We start from the raw sequence: 25,256 nt of genomic DNA on the forward strand, positions 1-25,256 counted from the left end.
ATATGTCAATCTGAATTTCCAAGGAACTGCCAGATTATATATTAGAAGGCTTGAGGATCTCTTGACCTCGAACCAAACCTGGGTTCTGAAGAGACCCCAGCAGAACCAATTCTGGAAAACCCCCATTTGGGAGATAACCTGGAGAACACTCCCGGATGGGATTCCCACTTCCCCGGGATAAGAAGTCTGACTGTTCAGAATGCCCTACCTACGTGACTAAGGAACTAAAGTTCCTCCCTGGCAGGTGATGTAAAGTCACAGAGGCTATGTTATCTGTCTAAAATGGGCGAAAGACCACTGAGGTCAAACCATCAGAGCATTGAAAGTCGCTATCTGCCTCAAAGATGAAGGGGAGAGCAAACTTCTCCCAGGACCAAAGTCCCTGCGTTATAATGCGAGCAGCGAACCTGCTACCTCTTGAATGATAAGCGAACGCTCTACCATTTGAGCTAATTCCCCAGCGAGTTCTCAACAAGTCCCAGGCACCTCTCCAGCCCAGCAGGCTGGTGACCGCAGTCAAACACCTAGGAAGTTCTCCAAAGCGATTGTCCAGAGACCAAAGATCTTGATGAAAAAAAAAACACGGAAAGGAGACTTGTCGATAGATCTAGATACTCCAAGACATCCGGATAATCCCCATTACACTGACTGAGCATGCAGAACTGCTGAGCTCTCAAACATTAATTCCCAAGTAGAATAACCATGCAGCTGGGACAAGGGAGCTCTTTACCAGTTCCACTTCCATCCTTGGAAAAAAAAAAAAAACTCCAATGAGATCTAGTTTATCGAAATATGGCACCTGGACCAATAGAACGTCACTGCAATCCCGGAACTGATCGCGGTCCAAAACTTTTATAAAATTCTGGGAGCTGTTGCAAAGCCATTATAGGCCCAAAAACTGAAAAACATTCAGCCGGAGAGCAAAACTCAGAAATCTGAGATGATCCCTTTGAATGGGAAACTGAGGATATGCATCCTTTAGATCTAATGCCGTTATAAACTGACCCTCTAGCACCAAAGAAGAATGGAGCAAAAAGTCTCCATCTTAAAGGGACAGTATACACTCATTTTCATATAACTGCATGTAATAGACACTACTATAAAGAATAAGATGCACAGATACTGATATAAAAATCCACTATAAAACGGTTTAAAAACTTACTTAGAAGCTCTCAGTTTAGCTCTGTTAAAAAGGTAGTCGGAAAGCACACTGCAAATGGCAAATAAGACACCCCCCCCCCCCTTCTTTTGCATATGAAAAGACCCATTACACAAACAAGAGCAAGCTGGAGTATTTAGCTGACGGTATTCTCATAAAACATTTTTTTTAAACTTTATGGGCTATATAAATAGATCATCTACAAAACATTTATGCAAAGAAAAAAATGAGTGTATAATGTCCCTTTAAAGGACGGTACTCCGAAAAACAAATTTAAACATTTAATTCCGAAATTAGGACAAAGGTAGTTGGCACAGAATGAAAAAGAAACTAGATCCTGTTCCTAAACTGAAACAATCCCTCCAAGGGAGGAAGATTCTGAACACATTTCAAGAACGCCTCTCTCTTTATCTGGGCTACAAAGAAACATGAGAGGAGGAACCTACTCCTGGAAAGGAGAATTTGTAACCTTGGGACACTATACCTACAGCCCCTTAAGGATCTAGGACATCTAGTATCCAGGCAAGAGAAAAAACTAAGACAGACTGCCCCCCACAGGATCCAATCCTGTTCTGGGGCGAACCTTCATGCTGAATGATAGCTGCAGCTTTTTTACCTACTTCCCTGATCCAAGACTGACTGGATATCCCAGAGAACTTGGACTGCTCCTGCTTTGAAAACACTTCTCCTTAAGTACAAGGGAACGAAAGGCAGAAACAGTAATAAAAAATTGGTCTAACAGCCTGTTATTGATCTCCTTATTGAGTCCTCCAAAATGGAATCAGACAAAGCGTTCCAAAAAGAAGCCGCACTTGTCCATAAAAGTTTTGTAAACGAGCCTCTATCCTAACTAAGGTTTGAAGGTCTCTAACCAGAATAGCAATGGCTGTACCATGATATTTAAAGGAGACCGCTATTACAGACAGGTGAAGGTGTAATCCTGGACATCCCCCACCCCTCTAAATACGGTCGAAAACAGGAAAATGTTTACAAATGAATCCTAGTAAATATAGAATTCACTAGATTCTATAGGATTAACCACGACAGGAGAGTCGAAGTTTATCAAGTAGCCAACCCCTCCTAAACAGAAAGGAGTTCCGGCTTGAATCTGAAGAGAACTACTTCAGTACCAGATGAAGAAATTACACTGTCCAAATCGGAGGTTTAACCCTCAGGTGCTACCGACTATCCTGCTCATAAAACTATAAGGAGGACAAAATGTGTCACAAGCTGAGCAGAAACCTTACTATCCAATTCATAAAATAACCTCTTGCGATTTCCCTTTAAGATAGGAAAACACACCTGGGCAGACAATTCTGCACGCAAATAACTCCTCTAGGAGATTGAGAGGAACCGCAGGGCACTGCATGTGACACCATAAAAAAAGGCTTGCGACTACTGAGGAGAAAGCTGTGGCATAGCCTAAGCAGCATCATCCAGGAAGACATGAGGCTAAAATAATTTTTAAAAATTAAATTTAAAAATACTTAAACTGACACTGTCACTTTAAGAATTATGTATTTAGGAACAGAGCTCTGTTCCATACTAGAAAGGAAAATTATTCACAGAAAATAAAATAGAATTTCCTTAGGTGAAGGAAATCCAATATAAACAATGTACATTGTGATTACAGATATAGTAAACCAATAATGCACGGATGCCCATGAAGGACATGATGCAAGGAAGGTTCTGAATAACGTGCTTGCTCTCAGACATAAAAATGCTTTTACTGGGGCGTGTCCAAGCAGCGGCTCTGTGTAGCCGCATTTTCTGGAGCTCTGGGAGAGTGGGTTATAAGCCGCTTAATATCAACTCACAAATACAGCATCTGATAACCAATCAATATAATTTGTGCTCCTAAGCACTACATAGATTAACACATCTACCTTTAGCTGTACGTATGACCCCAGGGCTGGAAATGGACAATTGAGGCCTGTAATAGCGGTGATCTCACAGGCAGCGTTCCCCTCCTGGTGATCAATCAGAACCGAACTCAGGATAAACCCATCTTACTACTTCGATCGTTAGTCAACATCATTTTTATTTTTTTTTGTTTTTTTTCTTGCCTTCCTGGCAGAGTTTGCCTGTTGCATACTTCAGATTACTGAAAAGGAAAATGGCGGCTATTGTAACAGACACGAAGAGCGACAAAACCCTAACATTGCTAGACTGTACACTGTTTAAATTAGAAGCATTATTCCAGCAACTAATAGACAAGACTCCATCAGAGCAGGATCTTCTCTATCTTATGCAGAAAGTTCCACCTGTAATTCTGAAGCAACCACTGCCTTTGCAATCAAAGATCCCGGAGTGTGACCTACCTTTTGGGCCCAGGAGGGTCGCAGAACCCAGTAAACAGTTGGCAGGGGAATTTTACCAGTCTGACCCTCTTGGCGTGCTTTCCCTCATGCCTACAATGCGACATGGAGACAGCGAGTTGGTGGTGACCGCTAAAAAATAAAAACCCACGAAGAAACTCTTTCACTCACCATCGGACATCCTGGATTACAAATAACCTGTCCTCAACTCTAGTTGGATGCCTGTTCAGCATACATTCCCAACCCAAACCGCAGAGACTAAACAAGACCATGACAACATTAAAGATGTGCAGGGACTTATTTCTAATGCACCATACTTATGGAATCCTCCTGACACAGCGAGAACACTGACTTCATCCTTTCTGAGAAATGGGTCTGGGCGGATGCCCCAGGGTCTTGGGGGGTGCCATGGGGGAGCCATTGGCTCAGCATTAATAAAATACATGACTGTGTTCAGATTTCCACATGCTTTGCGGGTCCCCATGGAGAAATGGAACACTCTCCCTGCGACAATTGACACTTCATGGTACATAAGGGTGTCAAATACGCATATAAGTAAAATTCAATATCCGATTTAAATAACTCCTTAGGGTTAAGAAGGTAATATGTCTAACTATCAGCCGTTAAAATTTGAAAAATCAAGTGTACTGTACCGCTTTATTTAGATTTTACTTGTACGTTAAGTTCCTTTAGGTAATTTCAATATGTTCGTTATGCTTAGTTTGTAGACAGGCTGACAGAATGTTATTTAAAGTCCCCATACCATACTGTTCCCATTATGTAACTCATACTTATTATTGCAATGTCGGAGCTAGTGCCTCATAATGCTTTTTGTTGCATGACACATCATTATAATCTGTGTTGCCCTAAACGCATTTTATATATATATCTATATGTGGCAATCCCATGGCCATTAAAACACGCTGAATATTTTAGCTCAATCTCTTCCTATACCGCTAGCGGCCGTGGCGGTGTGGGACAGGTTCCTACATAGAATGTGTAGACACTGCTGCTAAACTATTATGAGGATTTGCCATACTCATCTAGCAGGGCTCAGCTCCGGCTCATTTACCATTCACATGTGAGGCAAAAGAAGGGGTAGTAAATCATTGCATTTCTGAAGGTAAAAATAAGTACCTATCTGTAAAGATGTGGTTGTAATTCACATCATTTAATAGAGTTCTGGTTTTTCGCAACAGTTTTTGTTATTTTTGTGTAACTATTCATACCGAGTTTGACTAATTATACAAGACTCATATAACCTGTTACACACTAGGTATCAGCAAGTTAACCCCAACATTTCCGTTTCTGAATCTCCTTTTTGCTGTGAGATCCAAAAGAGGTCTCTCCAACTGGGATATAAAAAGAGCGTTTAGTATGCACAGCCCACATGCCCTGTCTATGAGTTCAAATAATATTCTTAAAACGCAGGAATATCTTTCCTCCACTCATAACTTGATTGTTAGTTTACCAGATCTTCATTTACCGTTTCTCAAGCTTATAATATAGTCTTATAATAATTATGATCTGCTGGACGTGTGGGAACACAGCAAAGGACATGGTTTTACAACTCAATCAGTAATATGCAGTAACTGTTTATGTACCTACATTATGTTTGATATGATGATTTCATATTTACTGTAAAACATACATTTTCCTAATAAAGCTCTTTGAAATCGGAAAAAAAAAAAAAAAATGCTTTTACTGAAACATGCCAGTGGAACAAGAGTCACAGCTCTGTTTAATACACGCTCTGATGTAATGTGCAGTGAAATTACAGATAACTGACTTTGGGCACACATTTTGGAATGTAAAACAGAACACTCTTAATTATAAAGTGACTTAGCCCTCTCTAGCTTCCTTTGCTATAAAGCTTGCACCCGACAAAAATCGCTGCTCAGAACTCTTATTACTGCAATATGGCGCCTCTCCATTCCGTATTGAGGAAAGAAGGTGGGGTCACAAGGTTGGAACCAGACGAAAAAGAAATGGCGCCGCTCCGCATTACTACTGAATAAAAAAGGCAGAGCACTAGATCACAAAGAATGGAGCGTGTTCCACGCTACATACAACAGCCGAAACCGGTATACACAATAAAGGTGTTCATTTGAACCCAGAGCCGACAATCTTGCTCTGCTAGCTAGGCAAAGAGAATGACTGGGGTTTGTGGGAAGAGAAGGGATACTTAACAGCTCTGCTGTGGTGCTCTTTGCTGCCTCCTGCTGGCCAGGAGTGATATTCCCAACAGTAATTGATGATGATCCGTGGACTCGCCGTGTCATTAGAAAGAAACAGACTTAACTAATAAAATGCCATATTCTCCATTCCAAGAAAATAAAAACTAGGCACTTACCTGAAGATCAATCTGACCGGCAGGGAAGCTCACTTGAAATGAGAGGTCATCTCCCTCACATGGACCCGTGGGAAAATTAGGAAAGACTGACCAATCCTAATCAGGCTTTCAGGATAGGACAGCAACAACTATTTGGGGGGCGCAGTGACGATTATACCCCACAAGTTCCCAATTGCTTAAAAGCCACCACTGCTCTACTGAAGAGACTGACATGGACTACGGCTAAACCCCAGGAAGGAGCAGAACAAACTTGCTCTGCTTCAAAATAATAAAATTTTGATTGAAGAATCTTCTTTCAGACACCTAAACTTTACCACCACCTTGCTTTTAACATAGGCAAAGAGAATGACTGGGGTTGGAGGGAAGGGAGGTGATACTTAACAGCTTTGCTGTGGTGCTCTTTGCCTCCTCCTGCTGGCCAGGAGTGATTTTCCCAATAGTAATTAGAGATGATCTGTGGACTCACCGTGTCATTAGAAAGAAATACATTTACTGTCCCTTTAACGCTTGGATTACGACAATGTGCTCTTATTTTCCTTATCTTATCACATGGTCTACGCTCTCATTCCACACATGGCTATTCTTTGTATCTCCCCACCCACCTCCTGACTCTATTCTTAGGTTAGGAAGTAACTGAATTGCTTATTTTCTCACGTGTGGTTTGCCTTCCTGTATAGTGCTTACACATATTCCTGATGGTACATATAAAGGTTACCCAAGAAAACATTATTTGGCTGCAGGTGAACAACATAAACAGATAGTCCATATTAGCTTTTGAAGCTGATACAATCCCCATTTCTGTGTTTACCTGAGGCTTGCATGGGCTCATCCTCTTCATCATCATCAGGTGGTGGAGGGCCCGGGGGAGTTCTGGGCCCTCTTGGCTGAGGTCTTGGTGGACTGCCATTGAATTGCTCTTCTTTCTCCTCTTCAACTGAAAATGGATGAGAATAAATACAGTCACAGGCAATTAGCAAAAAATAAATAAAAAAATAATTACAAAGTATTTTGAACATTTTTGTACAGATGAATACAATTCCCATAACAAATTATTATGAGCTATTAAAATAAGCTAGTTTTTAAACACACAGGTCTACATAACAACTGCTAACCACATTATCCCTGCCCCAAAACACCAAATCCTTAATCGCATGGGCTCAAATTAGTCGGTGCTTTGAGTGAAGTTGCTACATAAGCTGCACACGTTCCTTGCAGTACCCACACTATTCTGTAGCGTAGGAACGTAAGGTGCAGTCATGGAACACACTCTCCCTTCCCTCCCACCCTGTATCTTAGTTTAGCTTCTGTGAATGCAACAAAGGAAAACTATTTTTGTAAGGTTGTATTTCAGCAGAAAACAATATTTGCTACATACCATGTTTGGGATTTCTTTTCAGCCCAATCTGCTGATGCTGGGGTGGTGGGGGTGGAGGTGGGGGTGGTGGAGGTGACTCTCTTTCATGACTAACAATCACTCTGTCTACTGATCCATAGACAGCCAGAGTCAGACAGCTGTACCAGCCCTTCAGCACAAGCCCATCTGTATTGACCTGTTACAGGTATAAATGTAGATTCTGATTAGTATTGACACAATACAGCACTCTACAAAAGTAAAATATACTTTTTCTGTCAGGTTATTATCAATGTATCTGCTGCATCATGGAAGCTGTGTAAATCATACATGACTTTACAATACTGCATACAAATAAAAGGAAACTCCATAAAAACGTTTATTCTTTTACAATAAATATACAATCAAGCTAAACAGCCTCTAAATTGAGGCACTACTAAGATACTAATGTATAATCTATAGGAAGTAGAGTACCTTGTTTTCTGGCCCCCACAAAATCACCAATTAAAAATGATTTATCTGTTCATTTCAATAAGACTTTGCACCTAGGAATGTGCTCTCATTATGGGACAGTTTAACATCTGATACTACCCACCTGCATGGAAATTAAAAAAAGAGCCCCTGGGAGGAGAACATCTGTGAAAGCACCCAAACAGGTGCTGAAATATAACCTCCAATTACAATCACAATACTTAGAAGGGGATATGGGTTACTAAAATCCTGCAGTACTTTAAAAGCAAAACATATAGTCCACAGTGCTTTAACTTGACACACACAGTATAAAACATTCTAATCCAAAGTAACAGACCACTTTTTAAAAATTTTAGAGTTCAATTGTAGCTAATTAATGTGTAGCTAAAATTGATGCAAGACTAAGGGCCTAATGATCAAAAACTTGCCAGCATGAAGAGAAATCAGCAGAATCAATGGTGGCTTTTTTCAGCATTATATTACATTCGGTGTATCTCCTTTACACCCAGAACTCTGCATAGCGAGATAAATAGTTATGGAGCTGGAACTTGGCTTTTATAAATTCTTTGAGAGACCTTGCAGTACTGACGTGACTTGTTAGATCATCTCACCATAGTGGGGAGCTTTAGCTTTTTGGGCCCTTAGAAACAAAACAAAAAACTTAACTAGAGCTTCACTTGAAGTCCTCACCATTAAGTGGTGTGGTATTCCTGCATATGCTGAAAATGCAAGAAAAGCCGTTAGAGCTGAATACGACATGGGATTTATTAAACCCTCAACTGACCCTTTCGTATTCAGCTCTAACTGCTTTTCCAATATTAGCAGTAAATGAGTTAGATGTCAAAATTAATAGCTTAACCCCTTAATGACCGGACCATTTTTCAATTTTCTTACCCTTAATGACAATGGCTATTTTTACATTTCTGCTGTGTTTGTGTTTAACTGTAATTTTCCTCTTACTCATTTACTGTACCCACACATATTATATACTGTTTTTCTCGCCATTAAATGGACTTTCTAAAGATACCATTATTTTCATCATATCTTATAGTTTACTAAAAAAAAAATTATAAAATATGAGGAAAAAATGGAAAAAAACACACACTTTTTCTAACTTTGATCCCCAAAATATGTTACACATCTACAATCACCAAAAAACACCTATGCTAAATAGTTTCTAAATTTTGTCCTGAGTTTAGAAATACCCAATGTTTACATGTTCTTTGCTTTTTTGCAATGTATGGGGCAATAAATACAAGTAGCACTTTGCTATTTCCAAACCACTTTTTTTTTCAAAATTAGCGCTAGTTACATTGGAACCCTGATATCTGTCAGGAATACCTGAATATCCCTTGACATGTATATATTTTTTTTTAGAAGACAACCCAAAGTATTGATCTAGGCCCATTTTGGTAAATTTCATGCCACCATTTCACCGCCAAATGCGATAAAAAAAAAAAAAAAAAAAGAGTTCACTTTTTCACAAATTTTGTCACAAACTTTAGGTTTCCCACTGAAATTATTTACAAACAGCTTCTGCAATTATGGCACAAATGGTTGTAAATGCTTCTCTGGGATCCCCTTTTTTCAGAAATAACAGACTTATATGGCTTTGGGGTTGCTTTTTGGTAATTAGAAGGCCGCTAAATGCCGCTGCACACCACACGTGTTTTATGCCCAGGAGTGAAGGGGTTAATTAGGGAGCTTGTAGGGTTAATTTTAGCTTTAGTGTAGTGTAGTAGACAACCCCAAGTATTGATCAAGGCCCATTTTGGTATATTTTATGCCACCAAATAATTAAAAAAAAAAACCTTAACATTTTTCACAATTTTAGGTTTCTCACTGAAATTATTTACAAACAGCTTGTGCTATTATGGCCATCAGTGAAGGGGTTAAATTAGGTAGCTTGTAGGGAGCTTGCAGGGTTAATTTTAGAGATCAGCCTCCCACCTGACACATCCCACCCCCTGATCCCTCCCAAACAGCTCTCTTCCCTCCCCCACCCCACAATTGTTCCCGCCATCTTAAGTACTGGCAGAAAGCCTGCCAGTACTAAATAAAAGAGTTTATTTTTTTTTAAATAAAAATAATAAAATATTTTAGCTGTGATAGACCCCTGCCTTAGCCAAAACCTCCCTGATCTCCACCTCCAGCTCTCTAACCCTCTCCCCTACCTAATTACCGCCATCTTGGGTACTGGCAGCTGTCTGCCAGTACCCAGTTTGGCCCCAAAAACCAAAGTATCTTTATTTTGTTTTTAACTTAAAACTCTTTCTGTAGTGTAGCAGCCCCCCACAATACCACCACCCCCCTCCCAGATCGTTTTAATTTATTTATTTTTTTACTTTATCTGCCTTTCAGCCCTAATTCATTGGTGTCAGTGTGGCTAATGCACGCGCGCGAGTACCCCATTCACGTGCATTGGCGCTTTCTCCCATCAGGACAACAGCACCATCGCTACCGGTGCAGAGAGGGCCACAGAGGGGCTCTTTCTGCATCGGAGGCTTGTAAAGGGGTATTGCAGGATGCCTCCATATCGAGGCATCACTGCAATATCCTCAGAGCTGCTGGAAGCGATTGTGATCACTTCCAGCACTCTGTTAGACAACTGACGTACCAGGTACGTCTATTGTCATTAACTGTTAGTTTTTGCATGACGTACCTGGTACGTCAGTTGTCATTAAGGGGTTAAAGGGACATGAAACCAAAATTTTTTTCTTTAATGGATTTACAAAGAGCATGCCATTTTAAACAACTTTCCAATTTACTGCTATTATTTAATTTGCTTCCTTCTCTTGTTATCCTTTGCTGAATGGTTTATCTAGGTAAGCTCATGAGCAGCATAGAACCTAGGTTCTAGCTGCAGATTGGTGGCTGCATATATATATATATATATATATATATATATATAAATAATTGTCATTGGCTCACTCATGTGTTCAGTTAGAAACCAGCAGTGCATTGCTGCTCCTTCAACAAATGATACCAAGAGAATGAAACAGATTTGATAATAGAAGTAAACTGGAAAGTTGTTTAAAATTGTATGTTCTATCTAAATCATGAAATATTTTTTTGGGGTTTCATGTCCCTTTAACTCCATCCATGACTTATGGAATTTATTAAACCCTCCAGTGACTGGCCCAAGTCACGGAGCTAAGCTAATAGTGTTGACATGTAACTCATTTTTGGTTAAGAAGGGGGAATAATAATACAATTATAAAACTTTCTAAAGCATCGGGGAAAAAGTATGCATTCAAGTGTTTAAACACCACAACTAGATTAAACACACAGTTAAAGTCCATACAAGTCTTGCAGTACACATTGCCAGTCCAGAGTAGGCATAACACAACTCAGCAGCACTCAAACAGCGCAATAATAACATTTTGTAACAGATTTTAACATTTTATTATTGCACTATGATGTCCCTTTAAGTTCCATCTACATAAAACCATACCCATCAGTGTCATTTTCTAATAAAACTTTTTTTAGTGGTCTATGGTTATTTTTTGCTTAGGTATATTTATAAAACAATACTAAAACATTCTTCTGAAACAAATTGTACACGAGTTATTAAAACCTTTAGTTACCTTTGCATTTGGACGAAAGATGATAGAATTGTTCTCATCATACTCCAAGCTATAGAAAAAGAAAGGAAAGAAATGAAATTTGTACAAAAACATATTATTGTGGCTTTCTGTTTGCAAATGGCTAGCCGTTTCTTTGACTGCAGAAACTTTTAAGGAATATGTTTTATCCTACATGGATTGGAATAAAAGTTATGTTTTATAGCTGTGTGCCCTTTTTCTACTTTTGTTTCTGATTGGAGTCAGCACAGAGACCAGTGATTGGCTCCGTCATGACCGGGCTTTGGGAGTGAGCATCCGGTGTGTATCGGCTGAATGCCGTGGTTTCTACAGTGCTTGATCAGTGCAGCCCTTCAAGGAGGAATGTAACAGAAAGTTTTTAGCATTTAGTGGTGTTTGTTACTGCTTTGGACAACAAAACCTTTGATGTATTAGGGACAAGCCAGTCAAAATGTATTGCTAATTATTGCTAACATTTTTCTCTCCACGTGATTGTGAAGCATAGCTAGATATTCTCATTGCACCAGCATTTTATATACTGCAGCTGCTCAGAGCGCCAGTGGTTCTTGTATCATGTCAGGAATCAACAAATTGAGTCATTACAAGATGGTACAAGTACCTTAGGCTCTCTGAATATGTGGTGTGTTTAAAATGCTGGTGCACGGTGCATACTTAAATACACTTTTGAAACAGCTATAGCTTTTAATAGAAGCATTTTTGCTAATACGTGTATATTACTAAAATGCTTCTATTCAAAACTTAAATGCATCCATGTGGATTCCGATTTTGGCTGTAATGTCCCTTTATGACGGCTGGGTTCTCTAAGGAGGCCACGGTCACTTTATGTATTGGTAATGTGAGTATACATTTACTTTGAAATAGATTATGTGGCCATTTTTCATATGACAACAAATACTTACAAGTAACCATTGAAAGACATTGGGAACTTTCTTTGTTTGTGGTTTTCTATCTCTTATATACCAGTAGTTCTAAATATCTTTTAAATCGGATACATTCCTTTTGCATTTCCTCGAGAACTACTGGTTTAAAACCATCCATAGGGTTATCATTTATATCATATCACTTTATGAAAAGTACCTGAACCATTTAATGAATCATGTGTGCTCAGACAGGGATATACTTAGACATGGAAGTCAAAAGTATTCACGTGGTTAGAAACAGCTGCTACAAAATAATATGTATAGTATAAATAAGGCTCTATCTACTTTAAAGGGGAAATTTAAATTCATAATTATATTAACTTAAACATAATTTTATGTATGAAAAAGATTAAGTTAAAACTGTTTATATTCTGGAAATAATTGTTTATGAAGAACCCAGTAGGACACAGAGGTGGTTTAGTACTACTGGCCTAAAAATAAAAGCAGATAAAAAGGAAGAAATACTCAATTTATTTTTAGATAGTAATTTGAGATGGAGCTGTGTTTTACGTAAGGAAATCAACTTATATTTTAAAGTACATAAAAAAAAGAAATGACTTTATGATTTGATTTGTCAGTCAAGACAAGTTATGTTTTCCATCTTTGGCTACAAAAGGGTTCACAATGACATACAACCTCAATTGATACAGCCCATCTATTTCAAAACTCATGACTTGTCTCTAGTGTTATAAATTCATTCATGATCGGGGGGGGGGCATCTAAATTTCAGTTAATATTATTTTTAATGAAAACATCAGTTCATGGAATTCCTTACCAGGACAACCAAGGGAAATGCTTTAGGATCCTGAAGTAATAAATAGCCCTTACTGCAAGTCACCATTATATTTCTTCTGTTGCACAACATTTAAACATTGTGAAAGTATTAAGATACCACACTCTAATCTGACCATAGGGTACTTACCTCCCAAGCCTGTCAAACACTGTTGCACTAGGCTTAGTGACATTGTTAAAGAATAAGTCCAGATGAAACGTGTGAGGTGAGGTCTCCCTGAAAACAGAAGTACTGTTACTATGGAGTTGCATAAAGAATAAAGTTATTAAATAACAAGAATATAAAATAATGAATTAAAATAGAAATAAAATATGGAACATGCAAAAAGTGTATGGGGAAATAACTTTCATAAAATAAAGTGTAATTCTTAAAATATTAAAAAACACATCTTTTTGGAGATGTGGCCATGTGGGGAGCGGAATGGGACACATGTGGTGGTGGTGGTGTTCTCAAATAAATCATTATTGGTATGAGGTAATACATGAAGTTGAAACAATCTTCCAAGTTGCTATACCACCTGATCCCCAGATATGGTTATTGAACAAGTCTACCCAACTGCCCTCTAAATCTCTTCTTCCCCTATTTTGGATATTTACCAATAGCGTTAAAATGTTAATAGCTAGATGTTGGAAGACGAAGGACATTCCCTCTTTGGGAATGTGGAGAGCTAAGGTCGCTGAGCTGTTGGAATTGGAGGAATATTCCGCTTTTAAGAGCACGGAATGCGTCATTATGTTACAAGAAATCTGGGATGAATATAATAGGATCATAACTAATTCCTAAAAGGTAATTGGGAACTTACTGGGAAACAAAGTTTGTAGTATTTAGTGCTAATATTGTGATATCACTGTAACTCATAATACCATTATAACCAACACTCTGAGATTGGACACGTTATATTTGTTATTTTTACTTTTAGTTATACCTAGTTACTTTCAGTTTAAATAAAACGCTAGAGTCTGTGTTACTGAACAAGAAATGTAATACTTGTAAAAACTCATTATTTGCTTGATACAATGTTGTTGTAAAATGTGCACAGATTCTCTATTAATAAAAGAATTTATATAAAAAACACATCTTTTGAATTTGTCCATCATAAGTAGGAAAATTATTTGATATGGAATAATACATAAAATTGCACTTATAATTAATTTTTGTGTGTTAAAGGAACATATAAGTGCAAAAAGTAAATTCTCTAATATGCTAGAGCATTTTATTTTAGCACTATTTATTGCCTATAACTGTGTGTTTAACCTGTACAAATGAGAAACATTTGCACAGCCACTGACAAGAGGCATGTGTGTAGCCACCAATCACCAGACAGCTCCCAGTAGGATTTTGCTGCTTAAGAGTCTACCTAGGTATTTATTCCTGATAGGTCATAAATGTTACCACAGTTATCACCTGGATATTAAAATGCATACACTGACTTTAAAAAAAAGAAAAGAAAAAAAAAGAAAAGAAAAAAAAAGGGGCGTATGGGCTTTATAATAAGGGGTCATGGGGGTATCTAGCCCTTTTTTATGGCCTGTTATAAGAATATATGTGTAAAGTATGTTTAAAACAGTTTACTTTTATTTATTTTAAATTGTGTTTATACTTTAACCTCCAAGACACACACCATTGGTGAGGTTGTGGGTTTATAATGCTTAAATGAACGGAGATTGAGCTCCATTAAGTTTAGTAAGGCAGCCTGACGCTTGAAAAAAATATAGGTCTTTGTATGGTCACCACACTCATGCGTGGTGACATCACTGGCATTCCCAGGTTCCCTCAGCTTTGATAATACCCTTGGCCCCCTCATAGTTTTCCAGTGTGGGTGTGTGTGTCAAGGGGGGGTGATAACCTCCAAAAGCTGCCCCGGTATGATATGTGCTCATCGTCTGCACTAAAAGCATTGTGGAGATGAAGACCAAATCTGTAGTTAAGTGGTTACGGTGAAATGATGCCTATTTTTACATACCACACCATGTTTAGCTTATGTTAATCAGACATGGAAGTCAAAATTAAACTTTATGGATTTAAATGGCGAATAATATTTATTTACTTCTATTATCACCAAATGTACCACTGTGTTTGCAGCCTTTGTTGTAACCTGGTTCCTTTCTACGAAAGCATAGAGAGATAAGCTACAGAGCAAGCATGCGTCTTGTGCACTTTTTGTATAACATTGTTACAAAGACTTATTTACAGCAGAAGAATGTTTAAAACAGTAGCAAACAATGGCTCAGTTCTTGTTCTTATTCTTTGGTCTTTCAGATCAATTTGGCTTTTCACAAAGGAGAACATTCTTGAAGTATATCAGTTTGAGCCTTTCATAAAAAGTACAATCCACCCCTGACATACCTCAATACATCTCAATAACTTTAAACTAGTTATGATTTTGAACTTGGTCTTATAGCGATATACCATTCTTACTTAATTATGCAATTTCTTAATGTTTGCCAATAAACTTGAATGATACACATATAAAATCTATAACTGACTGGCCTGTATAATTATTTTCTGTTTAAATAATTATGAAAGAAAACTTACCCATAAGCCTTGCTGTCTGGCAGGTTACTGTGTGCTCGTACTCCTGGTGGGATGACACGGACCTCATTGATGTAAACAACACAGGGAAATCGGACTACATCCACATTACTGCCCTGCTAAAATAGCCAATAAAGTTGTCACTTTCAATGAATATCTTTATTGCACACATGCAAGCAAAGATTTAGATGTGAAAGGATGTTATAGCCATTAAAACATCTCCCAGAAATTAAGTTTGAAAATGTAGCTCAGAAGTTAGTAGTTACAGAGCAAATTGATGCTTAAAGGGACTTGAAACCCATTTTTTCTTTTAGTATTAGACAGAGAATGCAATTTTAAATAACTTTACAATTAATTTCTGTTATCAAATTTGTTTTGTTCTCTTTGTATCATTTATTGAAAAGTATACCTAGGTAGGCTCAGAAATTGCTGATTGGTGCTGCACATATATGCCTCTTGTCATTGGCTTTTAGCTAGCTCACAGTAGTGCATGTCTGCTCCTTCAACAAAGGATAGCAGGAGAATGAAGCAAATTTGAAAGTTGTTTAACATTGTATGATCTATCTGGCTTATAAAAGAAAAAAAATGGGTTTCATGTCCCTTTAGTTTAGAGGAACAATAAACAACTTGTAATTACAATGCACTTTTGTTGTTTTCCAATAGACTAACATATCAGCAGTCTGAATGTTATAACAAGAGATTAAGATTAACATCTTGCTGCAATTGTGCAGACTCACAGATCAGTGATATTGTTGTCTTCTTGACCAGCCTTATTATACACTTAACTATAAAGTGTAGAGTACATAGCAGGAGCTGTATGGTTTGCAGTGGCTGCATTGCTCTATTTTATTTCTGACATTTTTTTTTTTATATTTGTTATGTAACTTTCAAACTGTGTACAAAAATAACTGAAAATGTGTAAAACCTCTGCTTTCTGCTGTGCATGATAAACCTAGGTCAGAAAGTCAGTCACAACACTGATCAGTGAAAGGGCACTGCTTCTGTCACGTGATACAATACGCGCGCTACAAGATGGTGGCACCCAGTATAAAAATGCAGAGCTTTACCAAATGGTTTCTGTAATGGGTTAAAATAAGAGAATGGCATTAAAGAGAGCTGCAGGCACAGGAAGAAAAACAATAGCATTGTAGTAACCATGCAAATGTAGTTGTACCCAGCAACTCCCAGTTATCTATGGTCAGTAATAGAAAAATTGCATGTTCTCATGAATTACAGAAAGTTATTTTTGCAATGGCATGTCCCTTCAAGCAATAGCTTTCACTACCTGTAAGCAGTTCAATATCTATTTTCCTGCTTAAGACAATTAAGGCAGAAAAAACAAACAGGCAATAAAAGAAAATGTCCAAACAAGACTGTAAGGAACATATGATTATCTAAAAGGGTTTTCACACACCCTTTTTTGCACAGAGATAAATAGAAAACTAGTTCATACATGACTACACTCATTACTTTATTGAAACTAAAGTACTTTATAGACACTAAACCTTTACACTTATTATTCTAAGGCAAATCTGCTATTAATTACATCCTTATGTCTAGCGTGTATTTACAGTTTACATCCTTTTAAGTTGTTTATTTACTGTCCTGTATTTTATATTTTTACATTTCTTGACTGATTTGTGGTTATATATAAATATGTTTAAGTATAAGAGGTGCAAATATTGATAAGAAAACAAGCTTACCTTTACCTAATGGGCAGGGTGTTTTTTGGTTTTGTTTAACCCATTAATGACCGTGACGTACCCTGTACGTTGCTGGTCATTAAGGGATTGTCTGGGTATAATAGTGCAAGTCTTGAATTGAACGACAAGACCGTGTTATTAGACCCCCACCCAAATGCTTGCTAAAATAGTGCAGTCTCGCCGCAAGCTATTGAAAAAGTTACCTGCATAGGGTAAGTTGCTGGTCATTGAGGGGTTAATAAATAAATCTTATATGGTATCAGAACAATCAAACAACTAACTACTCATGAACTGACAGGACAGCAAGGGGCAGATTACATAAAATTAACTCACTCACTACCGGGAATTTCAGAGGAAAACTTTTAGCATTTTTGTTATCAAATAGAGCCTTTGTTTTTATTTATCTTAGTAGACAAACCAACATATTGATCTAGGCCCATTTTGTTATATATGAGGCCACTATTTGGACAACAAATACCACATATATATATATATATATATATAAGTTAACTTTTTCGCAAATTTTGGGTTTCTCACTGAAATTAATTACACACAACTACTGCAGTCATAAGATAAATGGTTGTACAAATTTATCTGGGGTCTTCATTGTTCAGAAATAGACATGCATGGCTTTGCAATTAGTTTTTGGCAATTAGAAGTCCACAAGTATTAATCAGTTAGCTTGTAAAGTTAATCTTTGCTGTAGTGTAGAGATTACCCTCCCACCACCTGATCCCTACCTAATCCCTCCCAAACCGGTCAGCACCATTTTAGGTACCAGCAGTCAGTCTGCCAGTATGTAGTTTAGGGCTTTTATTTTTATTAATATATATATATTTTTAATTCATGTAGTGGTCCCTATGCCCCCCTCCCCGTCTGCCAGTAACAAAACTTTGTTTATTTTTTTATCTGTAGCATAGTGGCCCCCCCTCCATGATTCCTTTTTTCTGTAGCATAGGGTCACCCCTCGATCGTGCTCCATAGTGTAGGACCCCATTCATCCCTCTCACCAGCTTTATTTTTTTTTCTTTCTGTAGAGTAGTGACCCCCACCTCTCCCTCCCCGCTGGGCCAATCCACCTGCCTCCCTCCTACCTGGCAGCAATGGTGATCGTTACAGAGAGTGACAAAGACAGTGTTGCTCTCTGTAACGATCAGCTTCATATGGTAAGGCTTACCATATGAAGGCAGATGCCTTCAGATCCTATCTGCAACAGGCGCCTCTGTGTTGGATGTAGGTACTACCCTGAGCAAAGTACTGTGTGACGTGGAACCTATGTTCAAATGACACAAGGGGTTAAACAAGAATATGTGTTCTTGCTTTATCATTTAAAGGAACATCCCAATGCAAAAATAAAATTATAATTTGTTACAGAATGTTATTTTTGCAGCTCCCAAGTGGTACTTCAGATGTGTTTTCCCAGAAGTTAAACCACACAGTTAGCAAGAGACTCCAGTGCTAAAATATCATGATCTGTGTTTTTAACTCCTGCGAGGTGGTAAGACACATCTAAAGTCCCATATGCAACACATTGCATACCATACAGACACATACCACTCTTACTGCTCAAGACCTGCAATGCATTGAAGCTCCCTAGTAGGATTTTTGCTAAGTGTTTAACCTCAACAAGAGACACTGAGGAGTCAAACATTTTAGGAGCTACTGAACGATATGTGCAGGAGGAGATGTAAAAGTATGCCAGAAAGTTAGGAAATTATGTGTGAATTTTTAGGAGTCATAGCTGTATTTGTGAAGCCATGACTAATGGTATACAAAGCTGAGGATGAAAACAACACAAATTACTCATGGTATCTTTGATTATAGACCCTAAGATTCTTGAGATGTTGTAATGATACACTGAGCTAGATTAATCAATTTGCAAAAGGATAGGTTTCACATCTTGTGAACCTGTCCACATTTCATTGCAAATTAAGGGGCACATTTGTTCCCCAATATTTACCATTGTACAAGTCAACAAACTGTGTGAGAGTAAAGCATGTACACCACCCCGGTCAAATGAGTCCGGGTGATTTTCATCTGCCAACTCTAAATTGGCAAGAGGGTTTATGAAGCAGAGGTTTAAATCGCTGTTTCATAAACATCAGTTGCAAGGTTCAAATGAGCAAGCTTGCAATTGATCGATACAATTGGCTAATGATAAATCTATCCCTTTGCATAATACTGCCTAAATATATGACTTGGTTGACACTATTCCCATTGTTATTTATGTATTACATTATTAGAGTGATTGTTATATCAGATGTTTCATACATTTTAAAGTAATCCAAAGTTGCCACAAATAAACTTAAATACCTTTGCTTTGGCAATAAAGAACACAGTTATATCTGAAGAAATATCTTTTAAGATTTGAATATATAATTAAGAAGATACCTAATTCCATGTGATAATCTAAAATAGGATGCTGCATGATATTATCAGAGTACAAGCTATATCTCTAGTACCTATTCATTTCCAGTAACCCAGTATGATACTTCATACTACATATCCAGATAAGTACAAAATAAGCACAAAGTGTCAAAAAAGTCAAACTTTATTATAAACCAATTGTGATACAAATCACTGAAATATAAAATACTGTACATAATGCAATTAATTCCACTATGCAGTAAATTATATTTTTAATACAGGAAGACTGCCAGAGTTTGCAAACGAATTGCAGAGCTCATCTAGCATTGGCAATTCTTCGTAAAGACAATGTAAATAATAAATTCATTTGTAACGCTTACATTTCAGCTTAAATTATAACATTAGGCACAATACATGTTATTTGGTGAATTCCACGTGTAGAAATAAACACACCCGAGCAGCCCCAAAAGCAACCAGCTCTACTAATTGTTCTGCTTGTACCCTGCAAAAAACTGCAGTATATTCCTAATCCAGAAGCTGCAGCTGGGCATAGGGTGCATAGGCCTCACGCTGTCATAAACTCTCCTATAGATGGATGACGGTTCGTATCAGGCTACCACCCTATCTTCTTCCCTTTACATTTATGTACTTCACCCACCCGAGAGATAAATGAATAACACCCAGAAACAGCAGCTTAAATTACCTCGGTGTTTTGATGTTTGAAAGTATCCAGAAAAAGCAGCTCCATAGCAGGCTCACCCGCCATGTTTGGTGCGGGTGAGTAAGCGAACAGCGGTACTTCCGCCCAACTTACACCGCTTCCGGTAAAGCAGTAAGTGGTTGTCAAGTGCACTGTGCACACTGCACATTAGTATTGCAGCAGACTTATGTTTCCGAAAAGACTGTACGGTAAAACTGTGCTGTTGCGAAAAATAAAACGTAAACTCGGATTTTAATTATCGTACGAATGGAAATAGAAACTGAAGCAAAGGACTATTCTTTTGACCTTTGTATATTACGCAATGCCAGCAACCCTGCTAATGGTACCATATTGATGTTTGTTACGCCAGTTTATGCTTTGTTATTTGTCTTGTTTTTGTGTAAAGTGTGTTTGCCTAGTGCTTTCCCAATTCAGCAATTTGTGGGGGCTATAGGGCTAGATTTAACAAAAGGCGAATGGGGTCAGCAATTTGTGCGGGCTATAGGGCTAGATTTAACAAAAGGCGAATGGGATCAGCAATTTGTGCGGGCTATAGGGCTAGATTTAACAAAAGGCGAATGGGGTCAGCAATTTGTGCGGGCTATAGGGCTAGATTTAACAAAAGGCGAATGGGGTCAGCAATTTGTGCGGGCTATAGGGCTAGATTTAACAAAAAGCGAATGGGGTCAGCAATTTGTGCGGGCTATAGGGCTAGATTTAACAAAAAGCGAATGCCCTATTTGGTTCCAGCTTGTTCATTCTAGCCTACAACTAGGGTTGCCACCTCAGCCATGTTTTCCTGGACACTTATGAGTTACACATGCTGCAGGGTGTGCAGGGAGGAACATGTATTGTGTTTCTGAACAGCACTATTCATGTTCCTCCCTGCACACCCTGCAGCATGTGTAACTTATAAGTGTTCTGTATTTTAAGGGACAGGTGGCAACCCTACCTACAACTGATATATATGAAGCGGCAGTATAAACCATTGCTTCATAAACCCTCTCTGCCACCTCAGACCCGTTAAATTAAAAGGGAATTAAATAAAATGTTTCTTTTGTGATTCAGACAGAACGTTTCCAATTTACTTGTATATTCAAATTTACTCTGTTCTTATAGTATTCTTTGTTGAAGAGACATTTGGTAGGTAGAGGGCACATTTGTGGACCAGTACATTTGATACTGCTGCCACCTAGTGACATAAAATAAATACAAGTTATACACTTCAATCTACCAAAGGCCATAACCGTTCTAAATTTCATGAAAAAACATTCAGCCATTTCAGCTGTAGTATTGACCAAACATCCCAATTATAGGTCAATGGATTTGTGTGTAAAAATTCAATTTAATTGAAATATGGCAATTTTGTAGTTAATAGTTACAAAACTAGTAGGCAGGCAGAGAAAGACCAGCGGACAGTGACAGGCAGACAAAAAGAGGCATAGACAGACACTATTTAAAATCAAGATGGGAAAATAATTTATTAAATTATTATATATGTTATGTGAATTTTGTCTTTTTTAACTATAAATTATTTGTACTAACATTCTTTGGCAATCAAAATATGAAGCACTTCAGTACATATTTATTTTATGTTTAAATGTAGAAATGCAGGTAAATATACATGTAGTATTTTAGCATAATTCTAATTACATTTTCATATAAAAAGTAAGGGCTGAACAGGGAAGTTCCCTGGGTATGTCTGAAGCTGTCTCACAAGTCTTGTGAGATTAATTTTAAAGGGACATAAAACCCATCATTTTGCTTATTATTTAAATAGAACATGATTTTATAGCAAGACAGGAGGCTTCATATTTTGCATCAAATCTTTACTGCATTCCAAACAGCAGCAAAGAAAACTGAACAGAAAAAAATTGCATAAAGTTGCAACAATATTGCACCAATCAGCACCAAGGCATAGTATTAGAGTCTAAAACAACACAGGAACTTCCTTTTTTCTTTGCTGATTCCAGACAGCAGGTCACTTATTTTCCCTTCTTTCACCAGCACTGAAACCAAATTTTCTTTCATGTAATTGGCAAGAGTCCATGAGCTAGTGACGTATGGAATATACATTCCTACCAGGAGGGGCAAAGTTTCCCAAACCTCAAAATGCCTATAAATACACCCCTCACCACACCCACAATTCAGTTTTACAAACTTTGACTCCCATGGAGGTGGTGAAGTAAGTTTGTGCTAGATTTCTACGTTGATATGCGCTTCGCAGCAGGCTGAAGCCCAGTTTTCCTCTCAGAGTGCAGTGAATGTCAGAGGGATGTGAAGAGAGTATTGCCTATTTGAATACCATGGTCTTCCTCGAGGGGATCTATTTCATAGGTTCTCTGTTATCGGTCATAGAGATTTCTTCTCCCACCTCCCTTTTCAGATCGACGATATACTCTTATATACCATTACCTCTACTGATTCTCGTTTCAGTACTGGTTTGGCTATCTACTTTATGTAGATGAGTGTCTTGGGGTAAGTAAGTCTTATTTTATTTATGACACTCTCAGCTATGGTTTGGCACTTTATATGTAAAGTTCTAAATATATGTTTTATACTTATATTTGCCATGATTCAGGTCAATCAGTTTATTTTCCTTCTTTCAGACTGTCAGTTTAATTTTTTGGGAAAATGCATATGAATGAAATATTTTTCTTGCCTAAAATTTTCAATTGACTTTTTTCCTTTAAATTGCGGGCTGTTAGGCTCGCAGGTGCAAAAAATGCTAGAATTTATTGCGTCATTTTTGGCGCGAGACTTTTTTGGCGCGAGATTGACGTTTGTCTGACATCAATGACGTCATTTCCGGCGTCGTAGTTGTTTTCACGTAGTTGCGTCATTTTTGACTCTCGTGTTTATTTCAGATGTTTTTGGCGCCAAAAAATATGTGGGCGTCATACTTGGCGCCAGTTTTTTTTACATTATTTAAGTCTCACTTTTTAGTTGCTTCTGGTTTCTAGATGCTTGTTCTGTTTGCACTTTTTCCCATTCCTGAAACTGTCATTTAAGGAATTTGATAATTTTGCTTTATATGTTGTTTTTTTCTATTACATATTGCAAGATATTCCAAAAACTGTTCCTGTATCAGAAAATACTGTTGGATTCCTGATGACTGATATCAGTCCTACCAAAGCTAAGTTCATTTATTTTAATGTTATGAATGTTTATCTTTAGCTATGGTTTGTAATAAGTTATCATGATAAACTTTTACATGTAGAGTCCATTAGCATTTATGCATTATCTATTGCTATTCTTTTTACATCTTATGTACAAGATATATACCTAGGAATCTATGAGAATGTTTTTCTGATTCTATCCTAAAGGCTTTGTCTGACATCCCGCCTTCTAATAAAATTTATAGGTCTTTTTTAAACTTCTCATTTAGTTGATGAATTTTTAAATGACCGACAACATACTGAATTATCCTTCTCTGATATTTTTTCTCATTTAGAATATACTTCATCAGATATTTGACACTAACAAATCTACTTTTTTATTTTTAAATAGAGTACATTCATTGTTGAAAAGGTGTTGATTATATTGGATATTGAGGAGTCTAGTTCTTTTGATTTAAGACTAGCTAACATTTAAATTCTGCTCATTAACCTCCTGTGGTTTCTTCAGAGTTTTTTTTCCCAGTTCATGATACTAGGGAATGTAATAGGCCTGGGACTTCTTTTATTCCGTTTTTAAATTGTATCCTTTGTCAGCAGTTAGTTTAAAGTTTTGAGGAAGATCCCCAAAGTTAATGGGGCTATCTCAACTCTTGCTAAACATACTACTATTCCTATAGAAAATAGTATTTATTTTTTTCCTTCAGATGGGAAACTTGTTTCTTATTTAAGGAAAATTATTTTATTTCAGGTCCTTTTCTTAGGCCTGCAATTTATTTAGCTGATGTTGCAAATGCTTCAACTTTCTGGTTGAATACTTTAGTGCAACAAGTATCGGATTATGATTTGTTTTAGCATTGTTAAGTTGATCAACATGCTAATAATTTCATTTGTGTCATCATTTTTTTGATATTTTCACAATTGAGGTTTAATCTATGTCTTGAGCTATTTTTAGCTAGAAGAACTTTGTGACTTAATCTTGGAATGCTAATTTGATTTCTAAAAATCATATTTTTTTTTTTTCCAAGGTAATCAATTATTTGCACGTCTGGTGTATAACAGTCCCTCGTAACCCTGCAACTTGGATAGTGTTTGCGTAGGAATCCACAATATCAGTCTTTAGATCTTAGGATATCCCCACACTACTCGTTGTATCCAGGAAGGTAACGATTGCCGCAAGTATACCAGTCTCAATAGCCGCCTCAATGTGAAACCGCTACGTCAGGGACACACCTGCACACACCCTCTGCTCCGTACCAATAGGATTACCCCTAGTGCTGAGCTCACTGCACACGAGGACCTACGGTGGCTTCACTGGGTGAAAAATCAGAACTACTAGAGCTGTGTTCTACGCGTTTCGTCCCGGACGTCGAGACTTTCTCAAGAACTATGGACATAGACAGAGTCAGGACCTATTTATACCCAGGATAACCGGATAACCTCCCATTGTTAATAGGAGCACTGGGCAAATAGAAAAATTGATTAAAGTGGCTTAAAATAGCATCGGTCCTGGCTCTAAATATGTCCTCACTGTCTAATTCATACAAAATACATTGATATTAACACAGAGAGGTACACTGATAAATATACATACAATAAGCAATAAATACATATTATTTAAAAATTAATGATATATAAAATACAACAGATCCTATTTAAAATTAATAATATAGATTATAAAAGTAAATAAGAAAATATCTAAAAGTATATATTCAGGTTACCACCCATAAACATAGTAATAAATATATAGCTATGCAATAAATACACCATAAATATGATATTTCATCAATTAATTAAAATTGACCCATGAAGATAAAATCAAATTTATTATTTTATGTGAACAAATCTAAAACAAATATACCCATATT

At 37.4% G+C, this 25,256-nt stretch overlaps 1 protein-coding gene and 1 long non-coding RNA gene across 2 annotated transcripts in view; one reads left to right on the plus strand and one right to left on the minus strand.

Annotated features, from left to right (window-relative positions):
* Positions 1 to 20,362, minus strand: part of VIRMA (vir like m6A methyltransferase associated) — a 191,366-nt gene extending 171,004 nt beyond the window's left edge. The window contains exons 1-6 of the mRNA XM_053715207.1: positions 20,276 to 20,362; positions 15,506 to 15,621; positions 13,100 to 13,186; positions 11,240 to 11,288; positions 7,206 to 7,380; positions 6,639 to 6,764 (exon numbers count right to left, since the gene is read on the minus strand). Of these exons, the coding sequence (XP_053571182.1) occupies positions 6,639 to 6,764; positions 7,206 to 7,380; positions 11,240 to 11,288; positions 13,100 to 13,186; positions 15,506 to 15,621; positions 20,276 to 20,338 (616 nt within the window). The 5' untranslated portion in view covers positions 20,339 to 20,362. The remainder of the gene's footprint in view (positions 1 to 6,638; positions 6,765 to 7,205; positions 7,381 to 11,239; positions 11,289 to 13,099; positions 13,187 to 15,505; positions 15,622 to 20,275) is intronic.
* An 87-nt stretch (positions 20,363 to 20,449) lies between these two features.
* LOC128659596 (uncharacterized) overlaps positions 20,450 to 25,256 on the plus strand; it is a 40,721-nt gene continuing 35,914 nt past the window's right edge. The window contains exon 1 of the long non-coding RNA XR_008402437.1: positions 20,450 to 20,615. This is a non-coding gene — a long non-coding RNA (uncharacterized LOC128659596). The remainder of the gene's footprint in view (positions 20,616 to 25,256) is intronic.

This window comes from Bombina bombina, chromosome 5 (genome assembly GCF_027579735.1).
Source record: "Bombina bombina isolate aBomBom1 chromosome 5, aBomBom1.pri, whole genome shotgun sequence".
NCBI lineage: Eukaryota > Metazoa > Chordata > Amphibia > Anura > Bombinatoridae > Bombina > Bombina bombina.